Source organism: Notolepis coatsorum (assembly GCF_963971535.1).
Source record: "Notolepis coatsorum genome assembly, chromosome: 6".
NCBI classification, from domain to species: Eukaryota; Metazoa; Chordata; class Actinopteri; order Aulopiformes; family Paralepididae; genus Notolepis; species Notolepis coatsorum.
Genome location: NC_140170.1, coordinates 104,690,681 through 104,703,929, shown reverse-complemented (window position 1 = coordinate 104,703,929; position 13,249 = coordinate 104,690,681). Strand labels below are relative to the sequence as shown.

The 13,249-nt window shown below is 42.1% G+C and overlaps 1 protein-coding gene across 1 annotated transcript in view; it reads left to right on the top strand.

Moving 5' to 3' along the window:
- igsf21a (immunoglobin superfamily, member 21a) overlaps positions 1-13,249 on the top strand; it is a gene marked incomplete at both ends in the record, with an annotated part of 963,192 nt that overhangs the window by 841,142 nt on the left and 108,801 nt on the right. The window contains 1 exon segment of the mRNA XM_084316427.1: positions 6,730-6,845. Within this exon segment, the coding sequence (XP_084172553.1) occupies positions 6,730-6,845 (116 nt within the window).

Here is a 13,249-nt window from a genome sequence, read left to right as displayed (position 1 = left end):
ACACGAACTGATTGAATGAGAACACAAGGACTTCCAAGGGCTTTGACCCAGGTTCACCTTTTGTATTTTGATATTGTATTTTGTATTTGATTGATGCACATTGTATATATGGGTACTGATATTTATCCTATAAGAAGGGAGAGTTAAAGGGTAAATGCACCCAGTAAGATACTTGAACCACTGATATTTCTCCTATAAGAAGGGAGAGTTAAAGGGTAAATGCACCCAGTAAGATACTTGAACCACTGATATTTCTCCTATAAGAAGGGAGAGTTAAAGGGTAAATGCACCCAGTAAGATACCTGAACTACTGATGTTATCCTGTAAAGAGGATGAGTTAAAGGGTCAATGTACCCAGTAAGATACTTGAATCTCACTGATAACATATTGATTATAGTTTAATCACTGCTGGTTCTCCTGTAAAAAAAAAGATGGTTTAAAGGGTAATTTCACCTGATAAGGTATTTGCATTCCTATAACCTTGAATATTTCTATTGGTACTTTGTTCGTATTACACCTGCAAAGAAAGAGTTTAAAGGGTCATTTCACCTAATAAGGTACTTGCATTCCCTGCACACTTAAAGGTTTAAATTAATATGTTTAAACACTTACCTATTGAAATGATAAACTGATATAGAGTTTACTGAACGATAAACTATTATAGAGTTTACTGATCTGCAATTGCAGAAGAAAGATAATGAGTTACTCACGAAAAAGTGATACATCTAATGTCCAACTTTAAACCTAGCTTTTAGCTAGTGACAACCTCAGAGACGTCTGAACCAAACCTAATGTGTTGATCCAATCAACCTAGGACTTGATATCGAATTAACCTTCCTGAAAGAGGGAGTGGTTAAGAAAAGAACCAAAAAGGGATACTTCACTTTACGTTTGTATGTATTGTAATTGTCTAGCTAGCGCTGTTGTGAATAAACTACCGGTCACTGTTATAACCTTGTCTTTGGTCTACTACTCCTTTAACTGTGTATATTACTCCTCTCCTCATTCGAACCTAGAACTGGTCCATGGCGAACAGCTGTTACTGTTAGTGACACAAGTGCTACACGTACAGCAAGAAGTATTGAAACGCACATACGGTAGCTATACTGCTTTCCATACACTAACAGTGGACAGTATTGGGAGAAACATTGACCATATTCATATGGCAGCCAACAGGGTGGAATAACAGAAACTGACCTGAGCATGACGTAAGAGCAGTGGTGGGAGAAGTACACAGTTCTGCAGCTCGATTACTAACTCATACAAGGAGAAGAGAACATATCACTCCAGTCCTAGCCACTCTGCACTGGCTTCCAATAACTCATAGAATTGATTTTAAGGTCCTTTTCCTAACTCTTAATGAGCAAGGCCCAAAATACATAGCAAATTCCCTAGTTAGTTATCTGCCCTCAAGAACGCTACGGTCATCCACTACAGGTTTACTAGACACGCCCAGAAACCAAAAGAGGATAGGAAGTATGGCATTTGCCAACTATGCCCCAAAACTATGGAACACACTACCAACACACATCAGAAACGCCAGCTCCATACACATTTTTAAAGGAAAATTAAAAACGTACCTATACAGTCTAGCTTACAAATAGTTATGGCTTGGAAAAACCTGATGGATCCATGAGGCTAGGATAATCCTTGTGGACCCAACTCTTTAGATGAAGGAACGGGTACATACGCACACAATACACGACCACTGATGGATCCGTAAGGCTTGGTTAAGCCTTATGGACCCAACTCTTTAGATGAGGGAACGGGTACATACGCACACAATACGCGGCCACTGATGGATCCATGGGGCTTGGATAAGTCCTATGGACCCAACTCTGACCACTAATAAAAACCTAACTACACTAGCGTTATTTTTAAACATTGATCTTAACTGATCACTGTGACTTTATTGCTTTTATCGTTATATATGCCTATGTTTGTGTACAGCACTTTGAGCTACATGACATGTATGAAAGGTGCTTTATAAATACTTACTTACTTACTTACTTACTTACTTTACTTAAGTAAAAGTAGAAATACCCAGATAAATGAGTATGCTGGTAAAAGTAAAAGTCCTCCATTCAAAATTATTCTTAAGTAAAAGTAGAGAAGTATTCAATATTTAATGTACTTAAGTATCTAAAGTAAACGTATGCATTCTACATGATTTGTGTGTATTCCAGTGCTTGGGAGCATTCAACCCTCAAACCATTGACCTCTAAATGTTATGTTAAAGTTGTGTGTGGTCCAGTTATGCTGCTTTGATTACGTCCTCTTATTGTTGGCAGGCTTTAGATTTGAAAAAAACATTATCTTCATCCATTGTTGCCATGTATGCCATGTATGCAAAATATTTTTCTTCAAAGTAACTAGTAACTGTTGGGTTCAGATAAATGTAGTTGAGTAAAAGGACAATATTTCCTTTGAAAAGTAGTGGAATAAAAGTACAAAGTTCCCTAAAATGAAAACAGTAATTTACCTCAAAACATTACTTAAGTACAATACTTGAGTAAAAATACTTAGTTACTTTCCACCACTGCGTAAGAGCAAAATGGCTGCAGTGTGAATATGGTACACAGACCCTTTGGAATCATTGCATCTCTACTTGAACCGTTCAAGGTTTTTTGAGAAACCTCCAGCACTGTGCCTGAAAGTTCCCTGAGATTTTGTGTAGCGAACATGTCTGCAGTGGCTTTTATCGTCGCTTTTCACAGCCCCCCCCCCCCCCCCCCGCTTACGAGCAATACTCAGCGGTATATTAGGAATAACATGCCAGAGGTCGGTTAGGTGGCCGAGCGGAGATTGCGTTCGTCACCAACCCCTGGATTCGCCTGTTCGAATCCAGCTCACAGCTCCGGGGTTGTCACCAGCTTGGCTGGCCGTCTGCACTAATACAATTGGCTGTATTAGAGGATGGGAGAAGCTGGCGGGGTGGGTCCGGGTCGTTGTAAACAGCGACTCCTACAGTTCGGTCGGGGCGCCTGCTAAGCGCGGATAGGACTTGAGGGGGATAGTGTGATCCTCCCACACGCTACGCCCTCTCGATGAGAATCCGCGCTGCCAGGTGAAAAGAAGCGGTGATTGGCTGGACGTGTGTCGGAGGAAGCACGTGGTAGCCTCCACTCTCCCAGATGATCTGACTGTGGGGGGTAAGTGCGCAGCGACCAGGAAGGGACTGGGAATTGGCATACGACTAACATTGGGATGGGAGAAAATCGGAGGAAAATGGAGGGGGAAAAAGATCAAAAAAAAAAAAAAAAGGGAATAACATGCCAGACGCTCGCCCTGTCAAGAGTCAGTCATGGTTGTTTCTTCACTCATCGATATGCACGCAAAGAGATGTGAACGACCCCGTTTTCAAACGCTTGGCTTGCAAAACAAAAAGACTGCAGCACAAAAGCAAGATAAATGTACTCAACCTTTACAACGTAGAGGGAAAAAAGAGGTGCAATTAAATGGAATTATGACCAGATTAAATCACTGTCATCAGACAACCATCTTAATCCTTTAAAGGATTGTTGTGTTTGCAAATTGTACCACATGCATGGCAGGTTTTGGATTTAATCATTTCAAATATTTCATCAAGGTTTATTTCTGTATCTTTGGCTTATGACTCTATTATGTTTCTCCCCACACACAGTACCTCAGAACAGAGGACAACAGAACATCCTGAATGATGATCACTTCATTACAGCTGTCCGGAGTGGGGAATTATTTATCTCATCATCGTGGCAACAAGATCATACATGTAATTTCACTCAGATTCAGCAAAGTATCTCCCTGACGTTACTTCAAAACCAATCTATTTGAAGAGGATTAGCAACGTATATCATTCGAGAGAAAACCTCAATCAGACAGTGATTATTTTTGCTTAAATCAAACGTGGACTGCAATATCATTGGATTTTTATCAGACTAGCTTCCTTGTTAGACTTGAAAACGTGGAGTTGTCCGTTGAAACGACCTAGAGTTTAATTGAGCAAACCTCTTAGTTAGTTAATACATTCAGGCAACTGTTAGGAATGTATCCCTTAGAACAGCTGGCAATGCCTGAACTGGTGCAAACATAATAATATCAAAGTTGTGTTTCTGGCTCCCGACTGATCAATATCCTTTAACTTTACAAAAGAGTTGTCAATCAATCAATCAATCAATCAATCAAATCCTTTATTTAACCAGATAAGCATCATTGAGATAAAAAAAAAAAAAAAGGCGATCTGGCCAAGCAAGGCAGCAGAAAGTTTCAACATAAAAAAGAATATCACAATAAAATACAGATAAAACATTCTCAGCAAGATCCAATTTCAGGCAAGTTATCAAACACAGTTGCACTGTCCGAGGGAACTGGAGGGTGACCAGTCCTGGCAAATTTAGGTCCTCCTGTAGCTTGTTCCAGGATGAAGGAGCAGCATATTTAAAAGCCCTTTTTCCCAATTCAGTTCTCATATAGGGAACATCCAGTTTCAGAGCATCTTGGGAACGAAGGGCATACTTGTATTGCTTAGTGCACAGAAGCACGCTTAGGTACGAGGGAACCAGCTTAAGCAGAGCTTTGTGCACAAGAGAGAGCCATCAAGAAAATCGCTCTGTGAATATTAATATATGCTTTGCGTGCCGCATTGGAGTTATTTGAACACACAACAGTGTAGCCTACATATCAGACCCATGGAACGTATGCAAGCTAGCTCCATAGGGTCTGAAAGCAGCCCATTGAGAAATAAACAAATAGCTTGCCGGCGAAAATGGTCATCAATAAAGTAAATTTCACTTGCCACTCGCGATCTTGTGCCTCTCTCTGTGCTAACAACAGCAGCAAGGCACAGCTTGCACATGAAAATACAGTCTATTGCCTTCGTACAGTAACACACAGATAAAAGGAAAAACTCTTGGGCTTGAACGTAATCACCAGGAATTCACCAGGAATCAATTCAAGTCAAATGTACTGACATTTTCGCTGGCAAGCTATTTGTTTATTTCCCAATGTGCCACTTTCAGTACCCAGTGGAGAGTTGGCTTGCGTATGTCCCATGGGCTTGATGTGTCGGGCTAACTACAGGGATTGTGAGTGTGTACTGGGAACACAGTTGCTCCGAGACAGTCACCTTTGACAGCTGTGGCAAATTGAGACAGGCCTGTCACAGAGCTAATGGAGTGCCAAGTAAAATTTACAACAATATGCCTCCCATCAATAAGCAATTAAGAGGTGTGGAAACAGAGAGACACTCAGACCAGCAGCCATATCCGCACCAACACCCACTTGCTTTTTAATCAATTAATCACTTCGGCATTCTGTTTGAAACTGCCCAATAGATTACAAGGCATGAAAGCGACACAAAAAAAGGCATTATTCCTCGCATCACCTTTTTTTTGTGTGTGAAGTTATCTTGAAGTCCCAATCCAGAATATTTGTGACCATATAAATGTGGGGTATATTCAGATACATTCCTAAAGATGTAAGGAGCTGCCAGGAGGAGCTGGAATTGAACCGGGAACCTACCGATTACCAGACGACTACCTCCTGAGCCACTGTCGCCCCAACAGAAGGAGTTTGGTTTGTAGATGGAAAAGAAGCTTTTTGGAACTTACTAAACTCATTACATATCAGAATAATCACTGTAAAAACACATCAAAAACATTAAAAAACTCATACTTACCTGTTGTCTAGTGTTAGTCAGCTAGAGAATAAAAACATGTCTTCATTCGTTCTTTATTATTTGTGGTGGTGGGCCTGCCCATTGGTTTACATTTGGATCACAGATTGGGCCAGAGTGGGAAAATAGAGAATGCCCAGCAGGTATTCTTTTTACCACCCAAACGTCTGCACCGGTTCTGATTTCGCACACAAACTGTTTCTCACCCCCTATTCCACCTCGAGCCAAATGGACATGCTCATACAACCCCCGTCTCTCTCCTCTCCGCTGCCGAGTGTGGAGGGAAGAAAAATCACCATTTTATTTTCCGCAGGAAATGTTTCATGTGACAATATAGCAGACGGAATACTTAATGCCCACAATGATGCATGCGATGTTTCAGAGTAGCGATACAATGCAGATGTATACAGATACATGAAACACACTGAACATCTCTCATCCTCCTCAGGTGAAGTTTCTGCGTTATTCCACCTCATAATATACCCAAGATTCAATTGATCCTTGAATTTCACCCACAGAAAGTTGCTCATCTCCTCCTGTACTACAGTTCAGTCGTCCTTGGCTTGTTTGTATATTGAAATAAACCCAGCCACAAGATAGAGTGTGTGTGTGTGTGTGTGTATATATATTTATATACAATGACAAAGTGCTGCATGTTGAACATGTAATTTTCAGGGGGGGATGAGGTAGATTTCCATTCATTACCTCCTCCCCCTCCCACTGCTCCTCTGTACTGCTGTGATGCTCACATGTTTTCCTTTCACACTACCATGACATACTTGCAAGGGTCCCCCAGGAGCTTCAGACGGTGGGCTACAGCAATATGTTATGCATGAGATTCGCTCCTTCACCAGCCTCATCCGACACACATAAGCTCTGGAGGGATTTCCATCACATGGCCCCCAGCCAATCAGTTACCATTTTAGGAGTTTCTCAAAGCGGTTACTATGTTGTTCTGTTTTTTTCCTTTTTGTAGGTACGGTACATATTTAGGCAATGTTCGACTCGATATTCAACCCCACCTGACCTTTGAGAAATGGTAATCACGAAGTTACCGTCTTGTGTCCCCCCCGCAGCTCCTCCAAACAACATCTCGGTGATGGCAGAGAATACTCCAGCTCCATTCAGTCGATACCAGGCCCAGAACTTCACTCTCGTCTGCACTGCGAAGGGAGGCAAACCAGCCCCATCGGTGAGTTGCTACTGTGCCACACTCACTCACTCACTCACTCACTCCCACCCTCACACTCACTCACTCACTCACTCACTCACTCACTCACTCACTCACTCACTCACTCACTCACTCACTCACTCACTCACTCACTCACTCACACGTTTACTCGCTCACTCACTCACTCACTCACACGTTCACACGTTCACTCGCTCACTCACTCACTCACTCACTCACTCACTCACTCACTCACTCACTCACTCACTCACTCACTCACCACTTACTCACCACTTACTCACTCACATAATTATGTTCTTATTTAATCTGAACAATAATGCGCAGCACACTTTTCTTGCGAGCTCTTGTACTAATTCATATGAATAGGCCTACATATTTTGACTAGTGATGTTATTGCTGCCTGTCACTTTTAATCATTTGGCAGTGTGTGATATAGGGCAAATATCTGTAATTTTAATCTGTATAATTGATTACCATGACTATAAATTGGTATGGCTTTGGCCCAAAAAGGTTGAGAACCACTGCTCTAGTCTATGACACATGTGTGCAGAACAGCATGTTGTGCAATCAGCGAAGCCAAACATGGATTAGCATTAAGCAGATATAGCCACCACAATTTAAAGGCATATTGAAATTTCCAACTTCACTTTTGATTGGTGAATAATAATAAATAAAGGAAAATTGCAATCTGGAAGACGTCCTGCATTGTCCCGGTGCCCAAGAAGGGATGCCCAAGCGCCCCTCAATGACTATAGGCCACTCACTCTAACGTCACAGGTCATGAAGACCTTTGAGAGGCTGGTCCTACAGCACCTCAATCCCCCTGTGAGTGACTCTCTGGACCCCCTGCAGTGTGCATACCAGTCAAACATTGGGGTGGAGGATCCCCAGAGACTACACACACCTGGAGAGGCCATGCAGTGCAGTGAGAATCATGTTCCTAGTTTTCTCACCGTGATGTGTCTGGACCAGTGTTAATTTTGTTGACTAAAATGATGACGAAAGATGTTCGTCAACGAAGGTTTTTTTCATGACGACAACGAGACGTGGCGTCACGTTATTGAAGACCATGTCATGCTAAGGAGACTAAATAGTTAATTAAATATCGTTGACCACAACTGAGGACACAAAAATGTAATTTACAAAAACCAGGATGAAATTTCTCTTCATGTATGTTGATATTGTTGACTAAAACAAGACGAGACAAAATAATTATAACTTTTCTTAATGCCATCGTCCTGAGTAGAGCAGTGTGACGGGGAGCTCTGTTATTAGCATTAGCTGAAGAGCTATTTGAAAAGCTAGTTTTAGCTTAACGTTACCTTGGCTAAAGTTGGGACTATTCATAATCCAGCTGCAGACCTGCAAGCAAAGTACAGCAAGTTGGCAAAGGAGTATTCCAAGGTAAATCACTTTTTCACCAGTAACGTTACATTGTTTGTATTTCCATCTAGCTCGCGTTAGCTAGTGGCTAAGCTAGCTCACGCTAACGTGGTCACTGATCGACCTCTCGCACACAATTAATGACATAATGCAGACAGCCATACCGGTGACAATGTTTAGCTTTTAGTGCCAAATGATAAGAGTCTGAGGCGGAGTCTCAAAAGAGAATGTTGAATATTTATTTTGCATTAAAAATCACAACAGAGCCTCTGCTACTACAGTAGCTAACCTAAACGGAGCCGATTGGATAGGAAGTGTGCAACGTATAATGTCCGTGTGGAACCAATGTGCCAACAACCTTTCCGTGGGTGAACTCATTGAGCTTAGTTGTCAATTAATGATACTAATACTAATCTATAGTTTCAAGTTTCAAGTTTCTCAAGTTTCTTTAATAGTTGTCATACAGAAGTACAGAATACTTTCATACAAAATGCTTCTTACTGTTACGCTCCAGAGACTGTGCTAGACAAGATAGTATCAAATAACATAGTATAGCATGTAATTTAGAAGTAGAAAATGAGGTCACAGTGTTCAGTATAGACATATGTACAATGTTCGATGCAGAATAGACGTAACTGAGTTACCATATAATATACAATACTATGCAGTGTACTAATGTACAATACTATATAGTGCAAGCAGAAATGGGATGAGGTACAATTTAGGTACAATTTACAGTAAGGTGTACGAGTTGTAGTGCAATCCTTCATCAATAAATATAAAGTGTGGGGAGTGGGTAGGGCGGCTAGGTGGTGTAGTGGGCAAGGCACTCGCCACCAGTGTGGAGACGCTAGGAATCGCGTGTTCGAATCCAGCTCTCCACATTGTTTTCAGTTTAGCTGGTCGTCCGCAGTAATACACATTGGCCGTATTACGGGGAGGGAAAACTGAAGGGTGGGGATCGAACGTTGTGAACAAGCGACTCCTACAAGTCGGTTGGTGCGCCTGCGCAGTAGAATCAGGAAGTGTCGGGGGCAGCGTGAGCCTCCCACGCGTTACTCCTCAACACTGAGAGATCGAGCTGCGCAGGTGAAAAGATGCGACTGCTGTTACCTCAAGTACCGGAGGGGACTTGTGCTATGTATGACTTAGTCCACATTGCAGCCGGCTTGTGGGAGGCAAGAAACAGCGTTCGTGACAGGGGAGGGTTGAATTGGATGATACGAAATTGGGATGGGAGAAAATATAGAAAAATGGGAGAAAAAGTGGATCAAAAAAAAAAATTATTCTCTTAGCCTTGCCCCTGCACCGCTTGTTGTAAATGTTCTGGAGGGTGGGGAGCCCCCCTCCAATTGTGCGTTCGGCTGAATGTGTCACTCTTTGTAGTCTGCTTCGGTCTTGTGCAGTGCTATTCCCAAACCAGGAGGTGATGTTGCCAGTCAGGATGCTCTCTATTGTACATGAGTAGAAGTTCTTAAGGATCTTCTGACTGACTTGGAACTTCCTTAGGCGCCTGAGGAAGTAGAGGCGTTGTCGTGCCTTCTTCACAACACTGTCAATGTGTGTGGTCCATGTCAAGTCCTCGGATATGTAGGCTCTGAGGTACTTAAAGCTGTTGACTCTCTCAACCGGTGCCCCGTCGATGCTGAGGGGGCTGTAGTCCTTGACCCCCGACCTCCTGAAGTCCACAATCATCTCCTTTGTTTTGCTGACGTTCAGGGAGAGGCTGTTTTCCTGGCACCATCCCGCCAGGACCTTGACCTCTTCCAGGTAGGCCCTCTCGTCGTTGGCAGAGATCAGGCCCACCACCACTGTGTCGTCAGCAAATTTGATGATTGTATTGCTATACAATCACCTGTTGTTGAATAAATACCATTACTTTCTAGTTATTACTAAAAAACAGTATATATAAAACAGTAGCTGTAAAAAATTATAATATTTTATATAATTTATATAATTTATATTTATATAATATAAATATATTTATATAATTATTTTTTAATGTATGCACTGGTATCGGATCAGTATAACCAGACCAAGACCACCTCTAACTCTAACCCCTAACCAGACCTAGACCACCTCTAACTTTAACCCCTACTGTAAGTTAGGGTTGTGACTTAGAGGTGGTTTAGGTCCGGATAGGGGTTAAGAGTTGGTCTAGCCCTTTACATCTATCTAAATAATAATAATAAATTATAATGAATGCTTAACTACCCCTAAGTTACCCTAACCAGACCTAGACCACCTCTAACTCTAACCACTAACCAGACCTCTTCCATGTGGCACTTTAACACTGACCTCAGAATGTGATTTTATATAATGTTTTTATGCAAGCAGATTGCAATCAGTGTGTACTACTACTAGTACTAATGTGTGTTCTGTTTACTTAGGCGCCGGTTACACCTTTCGTTTCATTTTCGTTTCATTGTCAGATGAGTTTCGCCGCAACGTAGCAGCCTCGAGTCACACTTTCGTTTTTGTCACCTGAGCACAGTGATGTAGTACACTGCCAAAGCAGTAGGTGGCAGTAGGTGGCGAACATGAAGGCAATTTCAACCAATCAGAACTTGAATGTGCCAATACACTTCCTACAAAGAACATGTCAACAAGGCGGGCGCCTATGGGCGCCACCATCTTTGCCTATTTTACCCAATGCAGCAATTCTTTTTCAGCAAAGTCTAATAAAAGTGCAATAAACAAAACGGATACATTCACTGTGTGTTCTGCCTGTCATTTGTTGATGAAACAAAACTAACATCAACAGAAGTGACCACCAAGAGCGGATAGTTTAGTCTAAAAAAAGATCGGTAGCTACAGTTAGCTGCATGCTAACGTCAATGGAATATGCCATTATAACAATATAGCATTGTGGCTAGAAGCTAACGTTAGCTCACGCTAGTTAGCCAGCACCAAACTGATGATATCGGGAGCTATCAGTAGTTAGATAACATTAGAGACAACGCTGTGTGTATTAAACAAAGGTGAATAGATGACTGGGCCATTTTGTTTAATGCTTGTTAAGTTGAAAGAGGAGCTTTGAGCTAACAGGGTCTGATAGCTAATGCTAGCTCATGTTAGCCAACCAATCGGTAATGCTAGCAGAATGAATGGATGTAAACTTTATTTAACATATTGCATAATGGGTACAATACAATACGGCTCAATACAAACAAATGCAGACTGCTTGGACTGGGGTCCTTATAACAATAACTTGACAACACATGGTAGCTGCAGCTATTTGGGACAGTCACCGGAAGGGCACGCAGATGGTATCTACTGCGCATGGGCGTTTTCGCAACAACGGCTCCGTGCAGACTACACGACTGTTGTCGGCGAGTTTTTGGCGCTACTCCAAAACGCAAACACAATTTAGCGTTTCAGCTAGGGCCACAACGTATCCGCCAAAAAACACATTTCTGTGTAAAAGGGACATCAAACGTATTCAAAAACGTATAAAAACGAGCACAAAAACAACACTTGTGTGTAACAAGCACCTTAGTTTACAGTATCCTGTTGTTATAGAATAAACCGCTGCCAGACACAGCAGAGAGAGAGAGGACAGACATGACAGAGAGGACAGACACAGCAGAGAGAGGGGACAGACACAGCAGAGAGAGGACAGACATGGCAGAGAGAAAGGAAAGACAGCAAACAGAAGACAGACAGAGTTCAGCGTCGTCTCTCTGGTCAGAAACAACGTCACCACATCCGTAATGCTCTCTTTGATGCATACATTGGACCATGTCTACACCAACATATACAGTAGGAGCAACAATACATTGGACCATGTCTACACCAACATATACTGTAGGAGCAACAATACAGTGGACCATGTCTACACCAACATATACTGTAGGAGCAACAATACATTGGACCATATCTACACAAACACCAACATATATACTTCCTGCGTATCACTTGTGCCGCCGACTCAGATTCCCCTAGGTTAAAAAATAAATATGCAATTTAAATCAGAAAATGTTCCATGTTGACTATTTCTGACTTCTGACAAGTTTTTTCCATTAACCCATTCATTGCCGGAGCTTATATCCATCCTTGTAGCCTCTCTGCCAGCTCTATTTGTCTATGGAGATATTCACCTTCTTTGCAGGGCTATAACTTTTTAAATTGTATTGCTAAATTGACATTACTATGGCCCATTCAACATCAATTATCTATCGTTCAGGATGTAGGAACGTTTTACTTTTTCATTCACACATTCATACAATAATATGGTCTAGAGTATAAATATGTTTTTACCGTTTTCTGCAGTATTTCATAGAAAGTGAGTTATAGCCATAAATGTATATTCGATCATCAAATGCAGTTTGATACCTATCGACGCCAGATAAAAAATTTCAACTGTACACGGTCCTAGACGTTATGACTCTTCATCTGCGGTTGACCGGAGGGGGGGGGGGGGTCGTTTATAATTCAATGGCCGACGTTAAATCATTTATGTAGTATGGGTGATATATAGATCAGAGCAGTTTGTATCGAAAATGGTAAAGAAAAACGCTGAAACTCACCCCAGTCTCCTCTTACCGTTGGGTGATGAGCGTGGAGCAAAAAGATCGCTATTATGGGATGGTGATCTAGGTGATCCAGTTCCGGTTTGTATAATACTAATACACGTCCAATCATGTTGTTTATTGAGTTATGGCAACGGATCGATATGCACTGGATAGAGTCCCGCGAGCGATAGCGAGTGGCCGGACAGAATAGGGGACGGACTAAGCACTTCCGGTGACTTCCGGTTTTGGCAACTCGCCGATCCGAGTGGCCGGACAGAATAGGGGACGGACTAAGCACTTCCGGTGACTTCCGGTTTTGGCAACTCGCCGATCGGCTACCAGGTGGCGGTATTGAAGCGTTGGAGAGTTGAGCGGAGTCCTACAACACCAGCAAAGACTCCATGGGTGAAATGTGAATACCATGACGAAAATATGAAATATTGATCTCAAAGACGCTGTAAGACGTCATTGGCAGATTACGCATGGCGGAGAATGACGTCTTAACACGTC